At 38.6% G+C, this 26,831-nt stretch overlaps 3 protein-coding genes across 7 annotated transcripts in view; all 3 read right to left on the reverse strand.

Annotated features, from left to right (window-relative positions):
• LOC307017664 (receptor-type tyrosine-protein phosphatase N2-like) overlaps positions 1-13,864 on the reverse strand; it is a 244,955-nt gene extending 231,091 nt beyond the window's left edge. For 2 of the 5 annotated variants that reach the window (XM_079647345.1, XM_079647344.1), the window contains exons 1-2: positions 13,570-13,864; positions 2,057-2,107 (exon numbers count right to left, since the gene is read on the reverse strand). In XM_079647345.1, coding sequence (XP_079503471.1) covers positions 2,057-2,107; positions 13,570-13,648 — 130 coding nt within the window. In that variant the 5' untranslated portion in view covers positions 13,649-13,864. Of the gene's footprint in view, positions 1-2,056; positions 2,108-2,589; positions 2,646-6,665; positions 6,742-13,569 lie in introns of those variants that run through there. The other 3 variants (XM_079647348.1, XM_079647347.1, XM_079647346.1) reach the window with 3 other exon arrangements.
• Positions 13,865-14,497: 633 nt separating this feature from the next.
• LOC307020043 (tripartite motif-containing protein 16-like) lies at positions 14,498-16,473 on the reverse strand. Its single transcript, XM_079651133.1, has one exon. The coding sequence runs from the start codon at positions 16,417-16,419 to the stop codon at positions 14,761-14,763; it is 1,659 nt and encodes a 552-aa protein (XP_079507259.1). The 5' UTR covers positions 16,420-16,473; the 3' UTR covers positions 14,498-14,760.
• Positions 16,474-21,083: 4,610 nt separating this feature from the next.
• Positions 21,084-26,831, reverse strand: part of esyt2a (extended synaptotagmin-like protein 2a) — a 57,598-nt gene continuing 51,850 nt past the window's right edge. Inside the window, exons 22-24 of the mRNA XM_079650094.1 lie at positions 26,432-26,537; positions 26,100-26,149; positions 21,084-24,179 (exon numbers count right to left, since the gene is read on the reverse strand). Of these exons, the coding sequence (XP_079506220.1) occupies positions 24,134-24,179; positions 26,100-26,149; positions 26,432-26,537 (202 nt within the window). The 3' untranslated portion in view covers positions 21,084-24,133. The remainder of the gene's footprint in view (positions 24,180-26,099; positions 26,150-26,431; positions 26,538-26,831) is intronic.

The following is a 26,831-nucleotide window of genomic DNA, read 5'->3' on the forward strand; positions in this document are numbered from 1 at the left end:
CTGTTGTAGCAAAATAGTTTACCCACTGCCTATACCCCCGTTTATACACACACACACACACACACACACACACACACACACACACACACACACACACACACACACACACACACACACACACACACACACACACACACACACACACACACACACACACACACACACACACACACACACACACACACACACACACACACACACACACACACACACACACACACACACACACACACACACACACACACACACACACACACACACACACACACACACACCACTTCAGGGGACATTACATTGACTTACATGCATTTCCTGGAGACGTATCCTAACCTTAACCATAACCAACACATGCCTAACCCTAACCAAGTCTTCACCCTAAAATTAATTATGTCCCCATAAGGGGGCGAGTCCCCACACGTGACTGTGTAAACAGATTTAGGTCCCCACAAGGATGGTAATGCTAGGCCACACACTTGCACACACACACACTGTACACAAACTATTATGTGCAATATGTTCCTAGCCAATATTATTATAACTACTAGCTGTTAAACTTAGTTTATTTTATAAATATAATTGTTTGAAATGTAATTATTTAAAATACGGTGTGCATGCATTTTATATTATAGTGTTCTGGTCTCTATACTTTGCTGTACATACAGTAAATGTGCCCTTTGTTCTCTGAAAAAAAAAAACCTTTAATTAAATGTATTATGTCAACAGTTTTCACATAATTGTATTAGGTTAGTTTTAAGCAATAATATTACAGTTAAATAATAAATCAACTGAAAACTAGGTCCTTTTATTCCGTTTTGGACGAAACAAGGAATTCTGATATAAAACAGCAGAGTCCTGACTGCACTGTGTTTTCACTTCCTCATATTTATATTCGATTTGATAGCAGACGAAGTGTGAGCAGCAGAGCTCAGAGAAACTCGCAGCAGATGAACAACCATCCAAACAAAAGCTGTTGACACTTTTGTTTTTACTCAATCAAAGCAAAACAAGGTCACCTGAAGGCGTCGCAACACAGACGCATACAAAATAAACCTCAGAGCTGACGACGCGATTCTCTCACAGACTTTGTTTTCTACTGTCGGCATCAGATTACATTTCAAAAGGACATCGTGCACACAGGAAACGACCCGGCTAATGAATGCAACACACACACACACACACACACACACACACACACACACACACACACACACACACACACACACACACACACACACACACACACACACACACACACACACACACACACACACACACACACACACACACACACACACACACACACACACACACCAGGAAGCAGGTCAGAAACCACCTGCTGCAGCTGACAGACATGCTAAATGAGATTATAATACTCATTACTATCCGGCTGCTCTCTGTCCTTTCCTGCAGAGACGATGATAAGTGAAGTCTTTTCTGAGCCGTACACGAATATCATTCGTCCGACCCACGGAGAGGAAGATAAAAGTGTTTCCAGTATTTAAAGATTAGTTTCTGTGATGGACCTTTTCACATTTTTTATTCTGGGTTGATTCTCAGCAGGGGTTTCCTTTCTCTTGATGCCAGAGAAGACACAAGGGGAGAGAGAGAGAGAGAGAGAGAGAGAGAGAGAGAGAGAGAGAGAGAGAGAGAGATTCATAAACTGTATGTGTTTGTGAGAGTGTAGGTATAAAAAACAAAGCAGTTGATACTAAAATAGGATGTGAATGTACATTTTTGCTGATTTCAAACTGATTCCGCAATCATTCTGCATGTTTTAGACACTTTCATTGCAAAGAGCAGCCTTTAAAACAGTGGTTCAGATGCTGGTATAAGATCTGGAGAAACTTAGCTATACAGTACGTGGTGTGGACAGTAACTGGTCATTATTTATTACCGTTATTATAAGTCTCACCTGATACACTGCATCATTTTCTGTGTGTGTGTGTGTGTGTGTGTGTGTGTGTGTGTGTGTGTGTGTGTGTGTGTGTGTGTGTGTGTGTGTGTGTGTGTGTGTGTGTGTGTGTGTGTGTGTGTGTGTGTGTGTGTGACATCTTACCGTTAACGCAGACTTCATACGATGAACACAGCTCGTTCTCAAACAGGCAACCTGTTCCAGAGAAACAGGAAAGCAACTAAGTGTTAGCAGGTTGACACGCCACCATTTTAAACAATTACAGCCAATTTCCATCTTAAAATAAATAATATAAATACAGTAGCAATCGAGAGTTAGCCTAAGAGTTAGCAATAAATGAATCCAGGCGTGTTGAAGCAAAGAAATCTTCCCCTTTCTGTAGACTATCCAAAAGTAGTGAGGACTTTTTGTTGACTGTTTGTACATGAGCACAACAAACCGGATTCATTTCATCTCCATAATATCTCAGTGACATTTGAGAAAAATCTTGAAAACGGGACATATTAAAACCAAGCAATCCGCAGGAAAAAGTCCATTAGAAAGTCCATTAAAGCTTGCATTTATCCAGAGCTTACACTGGGTTCAGAGGGAAGCTTTAAATGTGAGGAGTCAGCAATATGTTATCCTGTTCCACTTAAAGGAGATCTGGCAGCGTATAAAGGCCCTCACACACCTACCCGATTTTGGGAGTCAGAGGCCGTCAGAGGCAGTCGGGCATTCACATTTTCACACCCGCGGGAGGTCAGAGAAAGTCGGGACAAAGAAATCACTCTGATTGGCTGTTCAGCTTAGCGAGTCAGTGCATGAGAAGCGAAGCGGAAGTGAGGGACCAAAACAAACGATTAAGAAGGCACACACAGACGGTTCATCTTTTTCATTTTCATCTCACCCGGACGCAAGAGTTTCTTTTTTTATGTTTACATGTTTTCGATCGACGAGAGAGAGTGAGAATGGAACCCAGACGCTATTTGTTGTTTGTTTATATCACGCAGCCTGTTCTTCTTCTCTCGGTGTATAGTCTGTCTTCCGGTTATTACCTCTTTTGAATGACGAATACACACTACCGCTGCCTGCTGGTAAGGACAGTTATTGCCACTTGTCAACTGAAGTCTTTGCAGTGTTTTCGTAGGCGGGCGGCGTAGCGGACGTAAAAGCCGGGACGCCTTCGGTACGCGTTCTTTGGTCTCAGTCTCGTTGTATAGCGAAACATTTCTACACACAGTTAAGGACGTTTCTGCACCTGTAGCTTTAGAGAATGGAGACGGTTGTTTGTCCTTTTTACAGGTATTTATAGCATATAGACCAGGGATGGGCAAATGGCGGCCCCCACCTCCTCTTTTTGTGGCCCTCAGATTAATTTATAAACATCGTAATTAATTAAAAAAATATATATATATTATTATTTATTTTTGTACTTGTAGTACTGATACCTTCCACTAGACTCCTAGTTACGTCCCGAGCTGCGTACATGATTTCGTTTGACAGCCAAATACCACAAAATAACCTGTGTATATTGTTGGTGTGTATTGTGTTTGTTTACCGGGGAAACCCTCACAAGAAACCCCGGCTGTTGTTATGCCTGCTGTGACGTCAAGTTAACGCTTGTAATTATGCCTTTACAAGCTTCAAAGTATTTATCAACTGAATTTGGCGAAACAAGTTTAATATTCTAAAAACCAAGACTTTTTTTATTTGAAATCAGATGAACACAAACTGTCACGGACCCTGCCGTGTTATCTATGATTACGATAAGCTTTTCATTCATAATTTATGAGGTATCAGCAGTATGTGTGTGTGTGTGTGTGTGTGTGTGTGTGTGTGTGTGTGTGTGTGTGTGTGTGTGTGTGTGTGTGTGTGTGTGTGTGTGTGTGTGTGATCGAAAGTTGCCCATCCCTGATATAGACTATAGTGGTGAAAGCCATGACATGTTATTTCCTGCGGCTGCAACACAATACAAAAGCTCCGGTGCTAAAAACTGATGATGTTTGATTGTGGCAGCAGATACAGGACTCTGAGGTTAGTTTGAGTTCTACACATTGATCTTAATCTCCTACTATCATCCTTTATATAGCTTACAAATAACTACTACATCTTCTAGCCCACAGATACTAAAACTCGGATCAGACTGAGCAGTTTTTAGCAGCTCGGGGCGGCTGTTTTTGTTTTCAAAGAGAATGAAGCTTGTTGCTCCTAATGGTTGGTAAGCATTTGACGTGTTGTGCAGGAGCGCCTTGCATGCCTCTAGGTATAAAAAAACTAAAATCAAAAGCAGAAAAGTGTGTTATGTTTTTCCTATCGTCCAATTTGATGAATTGAGAGGACAGCAAATTGGTCTTTTTTATTTCTTTAATAAGGCTTTAACCAAAAAGGCTAGGTTTAATATAATATGCAATATGCACTTTATGTTTTGCAACCGGTCTGATCATGGCTAACTATTTGAACTCATCCAATTCTACGTCTAAATCTACTACAACTGCTGCTATACTAACACAACATACAATTAGTTACCTACTTACATATTACATATTTATAGTAATCTCTACTTCACTTCCACTCAAATGACTACTATCTATAGAGGCCAGATACTTCTACTGGCACTACTACTTCTACTTCCGCCTTTACTTCAATTACCACTGAATGAAGCCCAGTGATAGATGAATCTGGAAGACAACTTTTCTCAATTCTCTCTCCAGCTACTGATGCTGATAATGGATGTTTTGGTTAACCAACTATTTTGATACGATCTTCAACAACCAATCATTTAGCTGCTATCATACTTCCAATCTTTTCTCGTCTCTGCTGCCGACAGCTTTAATGTCAGGCCATTTGGTAACACCTTCCTTTTCTACTTACGGCTTACCTCCGCTTTAAAATATTATGTAATAGCAACCCATCAAACAATATTCACATCCTGTCATCCTCTTGTCAATAAAGATATATTCACTAGTAGAGATGAGTCTCCTCTGATAAAACTCATACAATTTCTGTTCAATATTCTACTACTACCACACACACACACACACACACACACACACACACACACACACACACACACACACACACACACACACACACACACACACACACACGAGGGAAATGCTCCGGCAAGCTCCGGTTGAAACCAGCATTATGATGGGATGCTGTAACCATGGCGACACTTGCCTTGCAGGGATCAGACAGTGACAAGGACACTGGAATTGCACAATATTAAGACTGAGGCCTTCACTTGATTTTCTTGGATAACTGCAAAGATATTAAGTTATTTTAAATGTTTGTATTTTATATTGTGTTGTGCCAACAAAGGTTAAATTGCCAATCAACTGAAAACAGAAAAGAAAAGCTCAATATGTTTGCAGAAAACTCCCAAAACACAAACTCAGACTCCTGTTAAAAGAAAAATAAACAGCAGCCATTTTCACTTATCAGATCTGAATATGCTTTCAAGCTTTGAGCTACATCTCCAAAACCTCATGTCTTTTTTACCCAGAATGCAGTGGGTGAATGAAGTCATTTGCTTTCAGCTCGTGTTGTGTTTTCTGTATTTTCATTTTGTTTGTTGATGTGTAGGCAGGATCACCCGAGGCTGTGTTTGTTTACATCTCTTTGGAAGACATGCCGTTATTACGACTAAAAATAGCATGATAGGTCCACTTTAAAGAAACTTCACTGTGATCCAAAATGATCAAGAAATGACCATTAAGAGGATTTAATTCAAAATAAAAAGGTGTGACGACTTTCTTTTTCCCATTTCACTTCCAGATAACAGCTCTTCTCCAGCCAGTAGAAAGTGGAGGATATGGAAGATGCTACTTCTGGACTTCTGCTGCCACCCTGAGTTGTAAAACCCTCCTTCCTTTCGGCAGCAGAGTGTGAAATAGGTTGCAGTGTTTGCGCTGGGGAGCAACAGAGAGCCGGTGAAGCAGGAGGAACTTTAGGAATTTCAATCAGCTTCCCCCTGTGAGCAGAGAGCAGCTTTAATGCCTCCTGGCAGGAACATTACAAGCTGTGCCGACAATAAAGGGAACTACATTTCCCAGGATGCCATCTGTCTGTTTGCATCACACACCTGTTGTTCCTGAGGGAAAGGCCAAATGTTCCGGACGTGGTCACCTTAACATATAAAGTTAAATGATTTAATTGACCTTAAAAACTTTTAGTAAACATCCATGAGGAGAATTGACTCGAATGAAGAATGGGTCATTCTGTAATCCTGTTATGGTCTGTAGAAATTCAAAATACAGTCTATTTTCAGTTAAAATACATTAAAAAGCTTGTAAAAAGTGCACTTACATGTAAAAACGTAGTTCAATGTTTCTGATTATGTTACCTGCCATCGAAATATGCATGTGTTTGCTAACACTGGCCTTTTTACATCATGTGTTGTATAGTTATATTGATTAAGTTGCAGGGCTACTATCAAATACAATTACTTAATAAGTAAAAACAGTCCTACCATCAACAGGCTGAATGTTTTTGCACCAAATATCTAAAAATCTCTCAGAAAAAGCCTTAAATATTTGTAATCTCTACATGAGATATAACATTGTTTATATATTTAACAAACATTTTTCCTTATCAACAAGCCTTAAATTAATCTCTTGTGAGTGCTAGAGTGGATTCAAAGTGGTCAAATCAAAAGGCTAATTCATCAACAGTAGCTAGCTAGCTAAATGTAGCTCTGTGATATATTCCTAAAGTGTTAAACACTCTTAATTGATGCTGAAACGCTTTTATATCAAGCAATATGTCTCACCTTTAAGGAGAAATGTAGGCAAATAACCGTGGAACGTAGTTTTTTTTCCAAATCAGACAAAGACCACAACAGAGCAGTTAACGTTAGCTTAAACTCCGATATAGCATCCAGGCTCTGCTACTACATTGAGCATCTGATTCAAATAAAAACATTTCAAATCTGACCTGCAAAGTCCTCCTAAAGAATAACATGGTTATTTCAAAACTCCAGTCAATGGCATTGGAAATAACAGATACAACTAATACTTAACTGTAGGCAGTAAGCTACTTAGCCAGGTATGCTAACTTTAATGCTAACGTTTCTTTCATTCTTATTTTGTTTTGTGTTTTGTTGTTTTGTAATGGATAATAAAATTCCACAACTGTCAATACTGATACACTGGCATTGGTATAACTGTGTTTTTTTTATATATATTATGTGTGTATTTGAGATAATTTACTTCATGTAACTATTTAGCATCTAACTAAGCTATTAGCTCAATTAGGATTTTACAGTAGGCTACATGTGTGTGTTGCTGAATGAGCATCCATGTCAAATAAATTACTAACTAGAGTAAATACTGCTCTGATGTTTGATTACTTAGCTTTGTTTGGTGGATTACAATTTGGGAGCTAGGCAAACAGTCAATCAAGTGTTATAGTGTTAATATTTAGATCAGTTAATGTTCCCGACTTGGTCACCTTGACATAAAAAGTTAAATGATTTAATTGACTTTTAAAACACTTTAGTATACTTCCATGAAGAGTTTGTAATTGGAAATGTCAATTCAGCCATTCTGTTGTCCAGTTCTAGTCTGTAGAAATTCAAAATACAGTTTATTGTTCTGTTAAAATACATTAAAAAGCTTGAGTCTAGCTAAGATATTAGTTAAATTGGGATTTTACAGTAGGCTACATTTGTCTGTTGTTGAATGAGCATCCATGTCAAAGAAATGAATAACTGCGTAAACACTGCCCTTAGGTTTGATTACTTAGCTTTGTTTGGTGGATTACAATTTGGGAGTTCAGCAAACAATCAATCAAGTGTTAAAGTGTTATATAGATATTTATCGTTGTTGTTTCTCTCTTGGCCTTCTCCACTCTCTATATCTTAAATATTGTCAACACAATGGCCTTCTGTCTCGTTAAAAACAAATGACTTTCATCATTTCTTTCCCCATTCAGCTCCAACCTTCTCCAGCACACAATGTTATCTGTGTTTTGTTGACATCTCAGGAAAGTTGATAACAGGTCGGGGTCGCAGACGGAAGGAAAAAAGCCTTCTCTTTCTTTTGTAGGGTTATTTTTATCCTTCTGAAGGCTGACTCACTTTCAGGTTTTCCCCATGGCTGATCAGAAAGGGTCTTTCCTAATTGAATGTGTGTGAAGTGAAAGTCCCTTGGTTTTTGAAAAAGGACAGCAATCCAATTTGTCTGTCTCTGAGAAACGTTCAGTCACGGCAACAACACGCCACCTGACAATTCAACGCCAAAGGAAGGATTTGGAGGCAAAGCCGGCGTTTGATCATTTCTATTTGTCTCAGCAGAGCCGGGTGGAAATCCATTTCTCAATTAAAAAGGTTTACGTGGGAAAAAGTTGTTTCAATTGGCGCCGTATTCTCTCTTCGTCTCCACCAGAGACAAAAACAACCTCCTCTCATGTTCCTTTCTAACACCGATTGTTCCAAACCACAGCATTGATCCGTACAGCGGGTGGTCTTTGTTTGAAACGCTTTCTTTGACTGTAGCTCTCAAATCAAACGCTGCCAGCCTTCATTGAGTTTAGCGTGACGACCACAGCATGTGTTGACAATCCAAGATACAGTTTTATTGAGCTACAATAAATCACTTGTAGTTCTGTGTGGGTTTCTTTAATGACATGTTGTGAGAGTTAATTGGGTGAATATTATTGGCGTTTGTATCTGATTTAACTTGTGTTAAAGATAAGGCTTTTAGTGGAGCTTCATTAACATCATATCCTGAGACTTTCAAACATTTTGAACTCGAAAAGATAACGTCTTTAAAGAAGTTAAGTTAGCTTCAGCTTCTGATGCACTCCAACACATTTTACAGTACCTGATACATACTGATATACACCTGAACATCAGCAGGAGAGGACTCTTTAAAGTAGAGACACTACATACTGATATACACCTGAACATCAGCAGGAGAGGACTCTTTAAAGTAGAGACACTACATACTGATATACACCTGAACATCAGCAGGAGAGGACTCTTTAAAGTAGAGACTCTACATACTGATATACACCTGAACATCAGCAGGAGAGGACTCTTTAAAGTAGAGACACTACATACTGATACACACCTGAACATCAGCAGGAGAGGACTCTTTAAAGTAGAGACACTACATACTGATATACACCTGAACATCAGCAGGAGAGGACTCTTTAAAGTAGACACTACATACTGATATACACCTGCACATCAGCAGGAGAGGACTCTTTAAAGTAGAGACACTACATACTGATATAAACCTGAACATCAGCAGGAGAGGACTCTTTAAAGTAGAGACACTACATACTGATATACAGTGAAGAACAGTAAACCCTGCAGAATAATCTCATACAGGAGGAGATATCAATCAAAACACAGACACGTTCTGCACTCAAAAAACATTGATCCAGATCAGTCGATTAATTGACTCACGTCACATCAATGCAGACGGATTATCAATAAAGCAAACAGCAATCAATGAAACACCAGTTCAGTTACAGCTGGGCGTCAATACAGGAGGTTTTATGCAGATCCTACATAGATCTGATAAAGCTGAGATCATCCCTTTTGATATCTTCACAGCAGAATCTATGCAAAGGGTGGTTTTTGATTGATTTGCATATTTTTCCCAGTATATTTATAATATTCTGTTGCTTTTTTATTCATATTATTCCTTTTGTACATTATTTTAAATGACAATTGTTCACACATGTTCTGCACTTTCATTTCTATATTTGTATAGTTCAAATATGTTTTTTTCATATCCATGTCCTGTGTGCACCTCAGTTCCCACCAATCAACAGGTGTAAAATGTTAATGACTGTTTCCATGGCTACGGTTACACAGCAGCAGTGACCTTCCCCGGCTCGGGTTAATGATTCAGAGACCTGACCAATCAGTGAGTCAGATCCCAGGAGAGCAATCTGTCCCTGAGAGAGTGAAAGGTGCAATAAACACAAATCAGTGTGAGCTGACGGGAACAAAAGAGAGACACCATCTTGTTCATTTCCATTAAATGTTGTCCTCCTGGTTTGACTGTTTTTAAAGCATAATAGTATAACTAATCACCAAATCTATGTTTCACCTTTTTAAAGCAACTCTATTCCTACTTATTACCACAAGTTTTACTCTACCTTTTGAAAAAGTATGATCAATAGACCTCACCTATCCAAACTAATTTCTGAGTTTAAAAAAAGAAAAACATGTACGACACTGACCCCAGAATACCAGATGCAGTACATTTGAATAAAACCCAAACCCTAATGAAAGAGATCATCATTTGTTCTCTTGGAAAACGTTGTATACAGTACAAGCAGCCATAAAAAACAATCCTTTATCCCAACATAAAAACATCAAAGTTAAAGTAATAACCCTTAAAAGCTCAAACTGTAAATCTTGACGAGGATATCTGTCTAATATTCAGAATATGTCTTTACACTCGATCTAACACCTGATAACTTAAGAAGTGACGATGCAGTGACATATAAGGTCTTGTTTTTAGAAATCTTATGAAGTCAATGATTCTTAAAAACAAAATGTTTTGAGTTGTATCTCAGATGATTTTACATTTCTTTTGGAAAAACACCGACTAATGAATCATCAGAAAGCAGAACACTGTTGAATACATGGCTTACTTCTGAACACAACATGTCCTGATCCTGGTCCAATGGAGCTCAGCGCAAGTTCTTTCAGGAAGACTGGGTACATATATTCATTCACTCCGCAGCTGCTTATAATCAGCTCATCACGTGCATCTCTTTAACCAACTACATTTCACCTCAATCTCCAGCAGCCAATCAGCGTGCTGCAGCCAAACCTTAAAATGGTTCTCCTCTCTCCTGCAGTCAGCCGTGATTTCAGGTGTTCATGCTGCCGCCCGCCTCCTCCCCATCCACCTCCTTTCATCAGAGCCAGGAGAGCTAATCCAAAGACCTCATCCCATCTCCTCTTCAAATACAGATCTTCAGCATCATCACCAGTGTCTAGACCCCGGGGGGTTCCCTATATGCTCACGGCCGCATTTCCCCCTTTACATATAAGATTTTCAAACACTTAACATTTATCATATGTGATGTGATATTGGGACGGGTGGCGCAGTGGTCTGTGCGTTTGATCATCAGATCAAGGGGGTGTTGGGGAACTCCAGTTCGAAACCCGCTCCTGCCCCACTGCGTCAGGCCGTTGTGTCCTTGGGCAAGACACTTCACCCGAATTTGCTCCTGTGGGTATTGTCCACAGTACATGTATGACATCAATGTGTACTTGTAAAAGCGCCTCAATGACTTTGAGGTGTGAAGATGGGCGGTGTGGCGCAGTGCATTGATCAAGGGGGTGAAACCCGCCGCCGCTGCCTCTGTAAAGCCGTTGTGTCCTTGGGCAAGACACTTCATCTGAACTTGCTCCTGTGGGTATTGTCCACAGTTGATGACCATTACATGTATGTATGATCTGTAAATGTAATGTGTATTTGTTAAGCGCTTTGAGTCATTGATAAAGCGCTATAATAAATATAAGGATTATTATGTGTCAATGAATGTTCTTTAAACAAAATGAAGTCTCTCCTGATTGAAATACAGTTCCAAATAAGTTTCCCCAGCTAATTACAAGATGTTCTTTATCTAAATATCCCACCTTATTTCAGGAGATCTTACCAAGCAAATGTTCACTTGTTCTACTGGCAGATTTCTTTGACTTATTAAAAGCGAGAACACCTTGTTTTCATTGTTACTTGTTTTTGGAGCAGCATTTTTTCCAGTCAGGGAACCAAGAAAAAAGTTTTCTTTCCTGTTTTTGGTGATTTCGTGTCGATTCAGGGTTAAATAAAACATCTTGGAATTTAGACTTGTTGTAATGTAAATGTTAGAGTACGTCCACAGCAGAGGACTTGAGGAACATCTTAGTGTGAAGAGACAGCCACTAACAAAATAGTTTTCTGCGTAGCTGCTTTCAAAATAAAGTCTGAATGGTTTCGGTTCTGATCACAAGTTTCAAAATAAACCTGTTATTGACCACAGATGCCCAAACTATGCTGAAACTCAACAACAACACACAACAACAACAACAACAACAACAACAAAAACACACTAAGATGTCTGTATCATTTAGGGTTAAATCTATCACAACAATTTATTGGAAAATACTATGATAATAATATAAAGGTTTTGTATTGTTGTTGTCTGCCATACTCTCTGTATGTTTGTTATGTAATATGAACACACACACACACACACACACACACACACACACAAACACACACACACACACACACACACACACACACACACCTCCCAACACAGCTTCATCCTCCTCCTCTTCCTCTCACCCTCTTCTGCAACAGTCATGTCACAGACTGCATCTCAGATCAGCGGGGAATATTACATTTCAGCTATTTATAAACCCTGTGCATGAGAGATGAGAGATAATAAACACACACACACACACACACACACACACACACACACACACACACACACACACACACACACACACACTCAGGCAGAAACACACACACTTTACACTTCCGATCAATAGCTGCTTCTGTTCTGAGCATAGAACTGGATATTGGAGTGTGTGTGTGTGTGTGTGTGTGTGTGTGTGTGTGTGTGTGTGTGTGTGTGTGTGTGTGTGTGTGTGTGTGTGTCTGTGTGCGTGTGTGTGTGTGTGTGTGTGTGTGTGTGTGTGAGAGATCATTTTTCATTGCTTTGCATTAATGTCATCACTCATCACATTCTCTCCTGTTGTTTACAAGCTTGTGTACACAACTGCAATTATTTGTATTTTATTTCATAGTTGGTACTGTTCCTAATGTTTTCATAAACTTACTCCCAATAATTTGTATTTGTTGTACTATTTATTTATTTATTTTTTAAATACATTTTCACGTAATTATTGTATTTTTTACTTATGTACATTTAATTTGGATATTTATGATTCTTTTCTATACACTGTATTGTATATTTTCTGGAAATGTCATTTTCTAATTAATGAATTAACTTAGTATATTATTCTTTTTTATTTTACCTATGACATTATTTATACATGTATCTATTTATATTTTAATATTTGCTGGTACAGTGTAAACGTTATTTGCCATTCTTAATACTAAAACATATATACAATGTATTTTATTAATGTGTATATAGTTGTATTCCTAATTGATTATTTCAATTATTTAATGTAAATCTTCAAATAAATAAATGTTATTTTTAATTCATATCGTATTTATAGGCCTAAAACGTAGTTTTATATCCATTTTCTAAATTGTATTAGCTATATTTTTCTGCATCAAATATTTTTATCTTTACTAAGATATTATTAATTATTACTGTATTGTTTTTTTTCTGATATAATAAATCCACGTTTTCCTGTATCAGCCTCTTCCTGCACTTCACATGTTGACAGGGTCTCCTTTGCACGCAGCAGCCCCTTCATTCCTACTTCTGGTTTATTTCCCTAATATTATAGTCTAATAGTCTTATTTCGCTGATATTCCTGGTTTATTCCTGGTTTATTTGCACAGTTTATTCCAGCAGAAATCCCAGGATCACCGTGTTTGTTTTTCCAGGTGAAGCTACAAATATTGACACAGAGCAGAAACAGAAATGTTCTCTCGGGTTGGCTTGGAGGAGGGGGTTAGAAACACTAGCAAAAACGCAGCTAATTATGAAACATAATTCTCCTTTAATCCACTCACCGATTCTCCTGTCAGCAGCAGTGGAGAAGCAGCTCAAGGAAACGAGGAAGAGGAGGCGGAGGAAGGAAAAAGGCTCCATGTCTCCTCTGGGTTTTTTTATTCTCTCAAGGTGTTTAAAGGGCCATTTTATTTTTCTCTCTCCTCCACCGAGGTTTGGTTGGTTTTCCGGCCGCCTCAGAGTGTCTGCTCGGCGGATAGAGGAGCAGAGGAGAGCGGGGGATGGATGGATGTTGGAGGAGAGGAGAGAGGAGGCAGGGCGTTTCTGCTTCAGGAGAGTCAGACCCAACTGCGTCAAGGCAGGTTTGGTTGGATAAGGTACTTCCGGTGAAGGTTTTCAAAATAAAAGTCTGGAAAATTGATTCGTTGCATTTCCCAAAATTAAAATAAATTAAGATAAAGTAGACAAGATGGATATTTGTTAATCCCCGTGGGGAAATTCAGTAGTTTAACAGCAACATGGTAAGAAGAATGAAAAACAGGACAGATTCACACCGATTAATAAAATCAAAGATAACAATTACAAATGATAAAATAACTAACAAATAAGAAATGAATTAAAATGAACATATATACGTATTAGATATATTTAAATGTGTGTGTGAAAACAGTGATTATTGATTAATCACACGAAGAAATGCACTGTTTAAGGAAAGATTCATCTCACATCTTGAAAATAGAAACACAATTTATTACAAACTCATCCTGTTAGCTTTTCTTTTTTATGTGTTTCATTTCCTTCTTCAAACTTTCCTTTATAAATTCAACACATTGAGACTTAGACACAAATAAAAGACCTTTAGAATCAAATATCTACAATGAAAGAAGCTCTGTTGCTTTCCCTCTCTCATGATTTACAAGAGAAACAACAACAAACAAATACATCAATATCGATATTCAATAAATATTTAGAGCAAAGTTTACATTTCCATTCAGAGAAATATCAGTTGAGGTTAACAGAAATCCTCCTGAGCAGTGACAGCCTCCATGGCTAAACAGACACAGGAAGGAGAGCCGCCTAAAGAAACTCCAACATCTACAGAACAACTCATGAGAAGATGTTAAAGCACATCCCATAATGTTTGATTGACAGCTGATCTCTGTGCAGTGAAGACATGAACACTCAGCTCTCAGCAACAATGATGGACACACAAAGAGTTTAAGAAGTAGAAGAGTTCCTCAAATGAATTCAGGCTATTTCAGTTTACACAACTCAGCTGCGTCACAAACCAAAAGTCCAGCATGTAGCGGCTGAGTGAATGTGGTCTGGACTCTGTGGAGGAGAGTCATGGTTTCAGAGACGCTGTAGAAGGACAGAATACCTGCTCTGTGATCCAGGTACACTCCTACTCTGGAGGACAGAGGACCTGAGACGGGAATTTTGCTATTGTTGTAAGTAAATGAATAACTGTTTTGTTTAAACTCTAACGCCCAGGATTTGTCATTGTATCCAAATAAACATTCAGTACCATCCCCTGCTCTGCGGATATTCTTGTATGAGACTGAAACAAAAACTGCTCTCCCTCTCCGCTCCACCTCCCAGTAACAACGTCCAGTCAGACTCTCTCTACTCAGGACCTGAGGCCAATCAGTGAATCTGTCTGGGTGACTAGAATAAGACTGTTCTTTCATGAATGTTACTTTTCTGCTCCCTTCAGATAATAACAGCTCTGTGTGTGCTGTGTTTGGATCCAGAGTGATCTCCTGTGAATATCTTAAGAACCCAGCTCTGGTGGTGGGCTCTGCTGCTGGCAGTAAAACATCCACTTCAGTCAATGAGACGTTTGTCCATTCCTCGCTCAGGACGTCCTGTAGTTTGTCTCTGACTGCTGACAGGGCCACCGTCACGTCCTCAAAGTAGCTCAGAGGAAGGATGTTGATGCTGGAGGAGTGTGTAGCTTCACTGAGGGCTGACAGTGAGGAGGGGTAGCTGAGCAGAAACTGGTTGGGATCCTCTGTGTGAGAGAGCAGCTTCAGCTCAGCGTCTCTCCTCTTCAGCTCAGAGATCTCCTGCTTCAGCTTCTTCTGAAACTCTTTGGCTCGACTCATTTCTCTCTTCTGCTGGGATCTGAGCTGCTGCTTCACATCAGAGCTTCTTTTCTCCATCAGACGGATCAGCTCAGTGAACATCTTCTCACTGTCCTCCACTGCTTTATCAGCAGAGCCATTGAAGGCCTTCACCTCCTGCTGAAGCAGCTTCACCTCCTTCTCTCCGTCCTGGATTCTCTGCTGGATGTTTAGTCGACTCCCCTCCAGCTCTCTCTGCCTCTCAGTCCTCTCTGCTGCAGCTGACACCGTGTCGTGTCCTTTGTGTTCGTCCACAGAGCAGAGAGAACAGATACTCTGCTGATCAGTGCGGCAGAACAGCTTCATCACCTCTTCGTGGCGAGAGCAGATGTTCTCCTGGAGCTTCTTGGAGGGCTCCACCAGCTTGTGTTTTTTTAATTGAGCTACGTCAAAATGAGGCTGGAGGTGTTTCTCACAGTAAGAGGCCAAACACTGCAGGCAGGACTTACAGGCTCTCAGCTTTCTCCCAGTACAGACATCACAGGCCACATCTTCAGCTCCAGCATAGCAGTGATCAGCAGGAGCAGCTTGGAGTCCAGTCTTCTTCAGCTTCTCCACTAAATCTGCTAACATGGTGTTCTTCAGCAGGACAGGCCTCGGTTTGAAGCTCCTTCTACACTGAGGGCAGCTGTAGACTTTCTTCTTATCCTCTCTATCCCAGTGGGTTTTGATACAGTCCATGCAGTAGCTGTGTCCACAGGAAGTAGTCACCGGATCCTTTAGTAGATCCAGACAGATGGAACAAGAGAAGGTTTTCCGGTCCAGCTGAACTCCTTTCTGCGCCATTTCACCGCTCAGTGACAGCGAGTGTCCGAGTTCCACTTCCTGAGAGCTGAAACTCGTGTGAGTGTGATCTGAATAGCATGTGTGTGTGCAGTGAATCACTCGTTACACCCAGTGGTGTAGTCTACTTTTTTGTAGTGGGTATACTGTAATAATTGTATTCATCCTGTCTCGAAGCAACACCTCATGAACACCATCACACTTAGTAATGCATAGACTAGTCTTGAGACTGGTTATGTGTTATCAACATGTCAATGTATTATAAGCATTTTTATGTGACTTTTAACTGCCAGAGACATTAACAATAAAAAAATAAAAGAATGAACAATGATGGAAAAAGCCCACTTATCTTCTAGGGTTGAACAATTAATCGACATTTTTATCAAAATCTCAATATGGCCTACTGCAAACACTGTCTCTGACACAGCTCTCACCAAATTTCCAACTAAATCCTGTCCACCCTTCTCCGTGAGCTCCTGGGCTATTTTGTGTGCTCTGGACGTCTCATGTCGTCTAATCTTGTTTCTCAAAGAGGCCAGAGATGTTGATCTGCTTGAATCTGAGGACTGGATCTTAAAGTGCACCCACTCCTCAGACATAGACACTCGTTGTTCTGTGAGGACACCTGTTGATTTTGTAGCGCTGCAAAGAGCACAACCTGGAAATAAACAAAACCATGACTAATTAGCATAATACAAGTTTTTACCAATAATATCTGCAGAAAAGAGCCAAGATTTACTCAAAAGTATTTAATAAACTGCTTACAATATTTACATCATGGCTAACAAATGCATGAAAAGCAGATAAAAGGAGAAAAATCTTCCACTTTTTCAATAGCTAATTATTTGACAACTACTGATAACTAACATATAGTAATATAATGGTGCAAATGTTTTAAATGCACTTTTAACATGACCATGAATTAACTCTCATTTGCATAGTCATTGACTTTATGAATTTCTGTTGTTTAGATCAGCTTTCCTTTGCATGTGTGCTGACATTTACCTAACTTTCTGTCCCTCCACTCTAACCAAGGATGCCTGTTCTTACATTCCAGCTACTGTTACGTTAATGATAACCATGCTAATTCCACTTACCGGGTAAATTTGCGGTAGCGCCGGGCTCGTTCTCTGTCACCTTTAGGACAGCCGCCTGACCTGGCTCTTCTTCTGTAGTGGTAATAGGGGAAAACTTCGGAAAACATTAAAATATTTTCGTCTGTTTTCGTTTCATGTTTGCTTCCTGTTTAGCGCTCCGCGAACTTGAATGATGGAAGGATCAAATTCTGATAACGTTAGAGAAACGTGGAGTTTGTCAAAGCCGAACAAAGTGTCTTGCTGTTGCTTAGCAACAGGCCAAAGGCGACGGAAGCCCCAGACGTCCAAAAGTATTAACACAGAAGGGGGCGAAAGCGTGAAAGCGAAGTCACAAAATGATGTTGTTACGTATCATCGCTCATTTTTAAGAAGGCATACGGAAATCACTGGCATTTTCTAGTGGGTATACGGCGTATACCTGCGTATCACGTAGACTACACCACTGGTTACACCCATCCTCCAGCTGCAGCTCTACAGGGGAGGGAACCAGGAAGTATGAGGCAATTCATAAGGGGGAGCGTTGTTAAAGAGACAGTACGTTCCAAAGTCCACTCTCGGCTTCCTTCAGTCAATGCGAGTTTTCAGGCTGATCCAACTGTAACACAAGGTGCTTTGAAGGCTGAGCGATATATTTTCTAAATATATACCGTTGTATCTTATCTTATCTTTCCAGTCAGGCTGTTTTGATATAAGCAGAGCTGGAAAGTACATTTACTCAATTATTGCAGCTCGGTAGTTTATCGACATATTTATACTTTGAGTATTTCTATTTAATGCTACTTTATACTTACACTACATTTCAGAAGCAGATACTATTCTTCCTCCAGTACATTTATTTTACTTTGTGCATAAACACATGACATGATGATAGGGTATCAGGAAATACTTTACTACTAATCCACACAGTATGCAGATGTTGTCCAACTTGACCAAAGACTAAATGTTCGGACATGTATAAATAACTGGATAATATAATAACCATCATGTGTCTGTATTTTTGTATATGTAGGCTACTGTAGTATATGTAATGTTATCATTTGTATATTTATGTTTTAGGACACCCTTGAGAATGAGATGCTAAATCTCAACGGGCTATCCTTTCGAAAAATAAATAAATGATAATAAAATACTTTGAAAAGATCCATTCTGCATATCGAGTGATATACCTGATGGTACTTTTGTACTACCATTGTGCAGAATGAGTATTTGTACTCAAACTATAAGGGTATTTTGATGCTAATACTTTGTACTTTTCCTTAACCCTCCTGTTGTGTTCGGGTCAAATCTGACCGATTTACAACTTTCATCAATCATAACTTTTTTTGTTTTACATTCGATTGCATTCAGGCTTTATGATATCACACACACAAGTCCACACACACACACGCACGCACGCACGCACGCACACACACACACACACACACAGAATAATTTGACACATTTCCCGCTCTTATGTGCCCCTCCCCCCACATGGATCACACCTGGCACACGCAATACATGTTCAGTGTCTATTCTTTGTATATCTACTGCAGTTCTTCATGTATACCAGTAGTCTGATACAATACTTACAGTTTGAAAGGGTGTTAAATGAAATGTGGTGATGATTAATGGTTTTTGTGTTAATTCAATAGCAGTTAAAACAGGACCAGTTAAATTTGCCCGCGAACACCAAAGTAAGGGGGGGAAACGAAGACAATAGAAGGGTTAAGTCATTTTTTTTTAATTCAGGTCCTTTAATTGTAATTAATTATTTTAGAACCATAGTACTTGTACTTTCATTTAATTAAAGGATCTGAGTATTTCTTCCAACAGTGGCAATAAGCTATGTGAATAAAACATTTACAAGGTTCTTGGAAAACTTTGTTCACAACGATTAAACTTTGGATCCAGATTACAAACATGACAGTGGGTGCAGGGGAACCAGGTTGAATAACAGGATTACAAATAGAACACAATCATTTGGATTAGTAAATAATTTTTTGCCTTTTCACTTTTCTTTGAGATAAAAAAAAGAATACAAATCAATGGATAAATCCTGACACAGTTTTCATGATAACTTAAAGGGGCCGAATTCTGCTCATTTTCAGGTTCATTTTAGTATTTAGTGTCTCTACTTTAAAGAGTCCTCTCCTGCTGATGTTCAGATGTATATCAGTATGTAGTGTCTCTACTTTAAAGAGTCCTCTCCTGCTGATGTTCAGATGTATATCAGTATGTAGTGTCTCTACTTTAAAGAGTCCTCTCCTGCTGATGTTCAGGTGTATATCAGTATGTAGTGTCTCTACTTTAAAGAGTCCTCTCCTGCTGATGTCCAGGTGTATATCAGTATTTAGTGTCTCTACTTTAAAGAGTCCTCTCCTGCTGATGTTCAGGTGTATATCAGTATGTAGTGTCTCTACTTTAAAGAGTCCTCTCCTGCTGATGTTCAGATGTATATCAGTATGTAGTGTCTCTACTTTAAAGAGTCCTCTCCTGCTGATGTTCAGGTGTATATCAGTATGTAGTGTCTCTACTTTAAAGAGTCCCCCCCATCTGATGTTCAGGTGTATATCAGTATGTAGTGTCTCTACTTTAAAGAGTCCTCTCCTGCTGATGTTCAGGTGTATATCAGTATGTAGTGTCTCTACTTTAAAGAGTCCTCTCCTGCTGATGTTCAGGTGTATATCAGTATGTAGTGTCTCTACTTTAAAGAGTCCTCTCCTGCTGATGTTCAGGTGTATATCAGTATGTAGTGTCTCTACTTTAAAGAGTCCCCCCCATCTGATGTTCAGGTGTATATCAGTATGTAGTGTCTCTACTTTAAAGAGTCCTCTCCTGCTGATGTTCAGGTGTATATCAGTATGTAGTGTCTCTACTTTAAAGAGTCCCCCCCATCTGATGTTCAGGTGTATATCAGTATGTAGTGTCTCTACTTTAAAGAGTCCTTTCCTGCTGATGTTCAGGTGTATATCAGTATGTAGTGTCTCTACTTTAAAGAGTCCCCCCCATCTGATGTTCAGGTGTATATCAGTATGTAGTGTCTCTACTTTAAAGAGTCCTCTCCTGCTGATGTTCAGGTGTATATCAGTATGTAGTGTCTCTACTTTAAAGAGTCCTCTCCTGCTGATGTTCAGGTGTATATCAGTATGTAGTGTCTCTACTTTAAAGAGTCCTCTCCTGCTGATGTTCAGATGTATATCAGTATGTAGTGTCTCTACTTTAAAGAGTCCTCTCCTGCTGATGTTCAGGTGTATATCAGTATGTAGTGTCTCTACTTTAAAGAGTCCTCTCCTGCTGATGTTCAGGTGTATATCAGTATGTAGTGTCTCTACTTTAAAGAGTCCTCTCCTGCTGATGTTCAGGTGTATATCAGTATGTAGTGTCTCTACTTTAAAGAGTCCTCTCCTGCTGATGTTCAGGTGTATATCAGTATGTAGTGTCTCTACTGGGACATTTCTCCATGCTTTAATGTTCAGTTGTGATTGGTCGACCACTTAGAGATGTCCCACCCCTTAGCCTATCACGTACAATGTGTTGGAGCGCGAGCCAATAGCAGTGCAATGATGAATACAGAAATGATGAGAAACACAGTGCTGTACAGCTCCATGCTTTTATAGCCAGCTAAAGCTCTTTATTTGTTTTTAAAAGACATTTAGGAGACATTGTGACACATGAGGAAAAACCGTTGAAGCGTCTTCTTATTTTTTTATACACGTAAATATCTCTTAAGGCACAAGATAAATTAAGAAGACGGGAAAAACAAAACCGCCTTTCAGAGAAGCTCTCGCATCCAAAAGAGAAAACATTGATTTGATCCTTTCAGAATGAAACAGGAACAAGGAATAGAAATGGGTGACAGCTGCAAAATACACGTGATAAAACATTACATACATAACAGAGCGTTCATACATGTGTGTAAAATACTTTCTTCATGGCAGGTGAGTGTGTTTGAAAGAAAAGCGATATTATTTACTGTTTTAAAAACTAACATTTATGTTGTAGTTTGATATAAATCCCTTTTGAGCAAGTGCTGTGAAATCAATGCAGTTTTTAAACATGATATGCGTGGTAACAAATATATGCACACCAAATAAAATAATAAGTAAACGTGAATTTCAACAATTTCAAGACTTATTAATGACACGTATTATTGACACGTTAAGACTCATGTTGATTCATAAACAACATGTGGAATTGATTATAGCGGAACTCACGACGATATAAACCCTGAGTGAAATGGTGACAAACTAAAGAAAAAAAGCACGTTTTTTTTAGACCTTATTTCTAATTTTAGGAGCTGTCAATTAATTCAAATTTTCTCAATTTTAAAAGCTGTTATTTGTGGATTTATATATAATTATTTGATATTTTTCTTAATATTTTGTCGTCATCTTACCCCAATGTTCTGTATTTTTAAAGCCATTATTTTCCGTAAATAAAGCTTATTTTTCACATATTTTTGACAATGTTACAAAAAGGGGAAATGTTTTTGTGTTGCAGATAATTTCTCTTAGTTTGGGTACCAATGTGAATTTTTTAAATGTCACTATTTGTACTTTTGTGTATTAAAAAGCTTTTTAAAATAAAAAAAAAGCAATCAGAAGTGTTTTTATTAATGTGAAAAGTGGTGCAAACATATATTTGTACTAGGAATATTTTTGGTGTAAATTTAAAAGTGTAAACAGTTAATGTGTACATTTTGTTAATGTCATTTTCCCCCAATTGTATCAGTTTTTAAAGCCACTTTTATTAGATTTCTTCTCTAATTTAAACATCACGAACACTGTCTTTATTCACTGGTTTATTCCTGTATTTTCAAAATAAAATATTTTCAAATAAACAAAAACCTGGATATCTTTTATTGTGAAAAACCGACAGGAAGTGATTTGTTCTTTAGGATAGCTACACATTAATCACATCACAAACACTGTCTTTATTCACTAGTTTATTGCTGTATTTTCAAAATAAAGGACAAAAAACTGGATATCTTTTATTGTGAAAACTGACAGGAAGTGATGTGTTCTTTAGGATAGCTACACATTAATCACAAACTGTTGCCGTTTCTCAATTGCGAGTAAACCTGCTGCAGAGCAACTATTTCAAGTATACTACGTCATCGAGTGGCGCCGAAGGACTGTTTAAATGCCCAGCATTCTGCGCCACTCTATGACGTAGTATACGTGAAATAGTTGCTCTGCAGCATGTGTATACTACTCGCGATTGAGAAACGGCCATTGTCTTTATCCACTGGTTTATTCCTTTACTTTCAAAATAAAAGACAAAAAAATTGATATATTTTATTGTGAAAAACCGACAGGAAGTGATGTTTTCTTTAGGATAGCTACACATTAATCGGGGAACATGACAATACTATAAATGTGTATAACATTTGTTTTTAGACATCGTGGCTTTAGATAAATGAAGAAAATATGGGATATAATTGCAATACTAATATTTGGGGAAATACAGATAAATCTTTCCGTTTTCAACTTCTAACTTTCATATTTAACAGACAATCGTCCCATAAAGGAAGGGAACACTACTCCATAAATATGTTATTTATATAATTGCAATACATGACTCTTTAATTTGGCATTTTTTAAATTATAAATACTCTTAATTTGAGATAAGAACTACTCGCTAAAACCGACTGATGATCCCAGATAGATAAAAAAACACAAAATATTCAGCTTTAAAAACAATGGCCTTATTCTAGAATAACAACAGGTGTATTACCGGATACAAAAACTGTGGATTTAACACACCTTTTGTGTACTCAGTGGCAATTCTAGAGTCTGTGGGGGGGCCCTATGCAAAAATCACTGGGGGCCCCTCGAACCAGCCATCATCGGCGCCCCAACCCCCCCCCCCCCAGAGCGGAGCAAGGCAATGAAACTTAAAATAAGAAGCAGCATTTTACGGCACGCTAAGCATGGAGCCACCTTGAGGGGGTTCCCCGACATGTCGTTGCAGTAAATGAAAGGGTGTTTCATGTTCTTCTTAATCTACCTTCTTTGGGGGCCCCCCTCTGGTCCGGGGCCCCAAGCAGTTGCCTGCCTTGCCTGTGTGTACTTATACTTATCTTTAAGATGTTTTAAACACATGTTATCAAAGTGGAATAAAACCAGAGGAAAGCAAACGAGGGAAGAGAATACAAAAAATGACTTCTCGTCTCTTTGGTGGCGTCTAGAATGTTTTTCATTCACAAAAACGAATGAATCAAAGAAAACGACAAACAATCATTTGGCCTGAATCTCTCTCAAACACGACGCCCTCTTTAGTCCAGCATCATCGTTTATATATTTACAAACTTTTACATATTTTACCGCAAAAAAATAGATTGTCTTCCTCTACAGCTGATATATATATTCTCCTATAAATATGGAATATATTTTCCACAGCAGTACATGGTAGTATTGGTGATATATTGAATAGTCTACATGTGGAATACTCCCTTTAAAGCCTGGCTCTTCTTAAAGGGGAGGTCTGCCTTGCGACTGATGTGATTAAATGGATCAAAGCTGCTTCTTCTTTACTTTGTACACTTAGTAAAAATAACAGATGTACTGTATCATTGTGGTGATGATGATGATGATGATGATGATGATGATGGTGGTGGTGGTGATGGTGGTTGTTGCGCTCTATAGTTGCTGAGGTTTCGTCAGACCATCTTCACTCAGCTCATACCTGCAGGAAGAGAAAGAGAGGCTTTTATTCTGAAAATCTGACAGATCCACGCTTTTATTCTGAAGACCTGACAGATACATGCTTTTATTACATGCTTTTAATTTTGGAAATCTGACAGATCCATGCTTTTATTTTTGAAAAATAAACATTTGAAAATCTGAAAAATACATGATTTTATTTTGAAAATCTGACAGCGTCATGATTTTTATTTTATCGGGCTCTGACGTCAGAATAAAAAAATTGGGTTTTCTGACAGATGATCCATTTTAGAATATCTTCAAATATTTGTTCGTCTCATTTATCTGTTATTCGACGCACTAAATTCTTTATTAATCCGACGGGTTATTTTGCGCCTCTTCTTCTCCCACATTCCACATCGCAGAAACTCCGTTCAAACATGAAAACGTTCAGCTCTGTCCGGCTATTACTTTTCTCATTCATAACTTTCATAATTCCAGAGATACATCCCATAATTCATCACATTTTTAACATGGAAGTCAATGGAGAAAGTCTTCAGACTTGAACAATCTTCATGCAACTTCAACTGTTAACTGCTTCTTCATACTTTTACTCAGAAGCCTCATTCCAACTTTAAAATGTTACACATCTTTCTGACATTATTCATGTCAAACAACTTTTAAATCTGATTGATACTTTTAGAGATATTAAACATTGTTCAGACCTTGGTAAAGAGGCCTTCCTCAGATTTTAGAGTGTGTGATGTCACAGGTAGAGTGGAGGACAGATTTAATTTTGCCTTCATATTTTCTTTTAAACCTGCCATAATTCCCAAACCCTACATTCCTGAGACATAATTCTTCATGAGAAACGTAGGACAACATCTCGTAGCTTGAAAAATAAAAAATAATTAAGCAAAAATAATTAAACAAAATGCCTCTTGAGGGCATGAAGTAACAAAAACGTTCAAAATGTCTCCATTAAACCCCATTGTAAGTTCAGTCTCATCTTTCCCCACGACAGCAGCCGCACACCTTTAGTTAATCTGCCAAAAAGGCCACATTATTAACCCGAAAGTACACAAAAAGTACACTTCAGATGCTCAAGTTCCTTGACATGCTTCACGCTTTGAAATTTCACCGATATCGGTTACGGTTCTTCAACAAAACGTTAAATTCAGAACAATGAAAATGCTCTCTTCTCACTGATTACTGCACATCACCATGGAAACCTTTGATCTCTGGACACGTCAGTAGCTCAAATATAAACACCTGTGTAATGGAACACGATGATGTCATAACTCTAACTGACATGCTCAGAGCAGCAGACTTCAGATAACGGTTAACACAGCTCTACGTCAATTATGGGGTGTCATCATATGCCGTTTCAATGGAAACGCATCCCTCGCCATAAAACAAGATGTCGCTGTAACTCCAATGGACACGGTCCATGCTCCAAATGGCCCAAAACTTCACAGGTTTGGTAACGATGCAGCAATCAAAACATCTAAGCGTATTATGGGGTGTCCTCAAATACCGTTGCCATGGCGACAGATCATTCGTCATCAAGTTAGTTCAATAGTTTGCAGTTCAAATATTCTGCTGCTTTTCCAAGCTTTTTTACTTTCTTTTCTTCTCTTATCACACATTCAAGCCCCCGGTGTTCATGTATCATTTCAATCTAAATTCTTCACTTTCTCCTTACACATTACATTTCAGAATAGCAGTTCAGCTTCAGCTTTTCAGCAGAAAGCATTCACACTAGCAATTTCTTCAGGAATTGCATTCTCTAGTTGAGGTTTGATATCCCCAAGCGTCAATCTTTGGCAAATCTATATTTCTTTATTGATTTTATCTTTAAGGAAATATCTTTAAACTTAAAGTCACATCTTTCAAACATTTCTTAACATCATACATGAAACTGAGAGTTTTATAAACAATAAGTGAGAAATCAAACACTCACCATTGTGTCCAACCCTTAGACGTGTCCTCGTACGTCAAATCCACCAGAACCTGAGGAGAAAAGACAAACGAGCGTATTTCAAAATGCAAAATCAAGTGTTTAAAAGACTGCAAAAAGTTGAAATATGACATGAGCAGAATAATCTACCATCCTTGAAGATACTCTCGTGAGTCAAACACTATTTCAGGTTGATAAACACACTGGAATATTGTCAAAACTCAAGATTTGAATCCATAATCCTCAAACAAAGACTGCTTTATAGATAATTGGATTGATTTCTGGATATTTCTGTATTTAATGAAACGTGTAGAAACTGTAGTGAGAGAGCGTACCTTTCCCAGAAGGCCTTTGTGTTTGGAGAGCAGTCCTCCTCCGTTCTTCACCGCGACGTCCAGAGTGCGTCTGTGGAGCTCCACGAGAGACACACTGAACTCATAGCTGAGGAGGAGGAAACATTAACAATCATCAGATCAAATACTACGTTTAAAAGCACACACTCTCAATCAAAACATCAACAGAGATGAAAGAAGTACACACATCCTGTACTCAAGTAGAAGTACAGATACTCGTGTTTAAAAATACTGGTACAAGTATACGTACTGACTAAACTTCTTTACTCAAGTCAAAGTAAAGAGGCTTTGAAATGTACTTCAGTAAAAAGTACCCATAACTAGCAGCTGTTTTAAAGAGTACCTGACCTCCCTTTATATTAATAGAACAATAATGTCATTG

The sequence above is a fragment of the Notothenia rossii genome, assembly GCF_949606895.1.
Source record: "Notothenia rossii genome assembly, chromosome: 9".
Taxonomy (NCBI): Eukaryota; Metazoa; Chordata; class Actinopteri; order Perciformes; family Nototheniidae; genus Notothenia; species Notothenia rossii.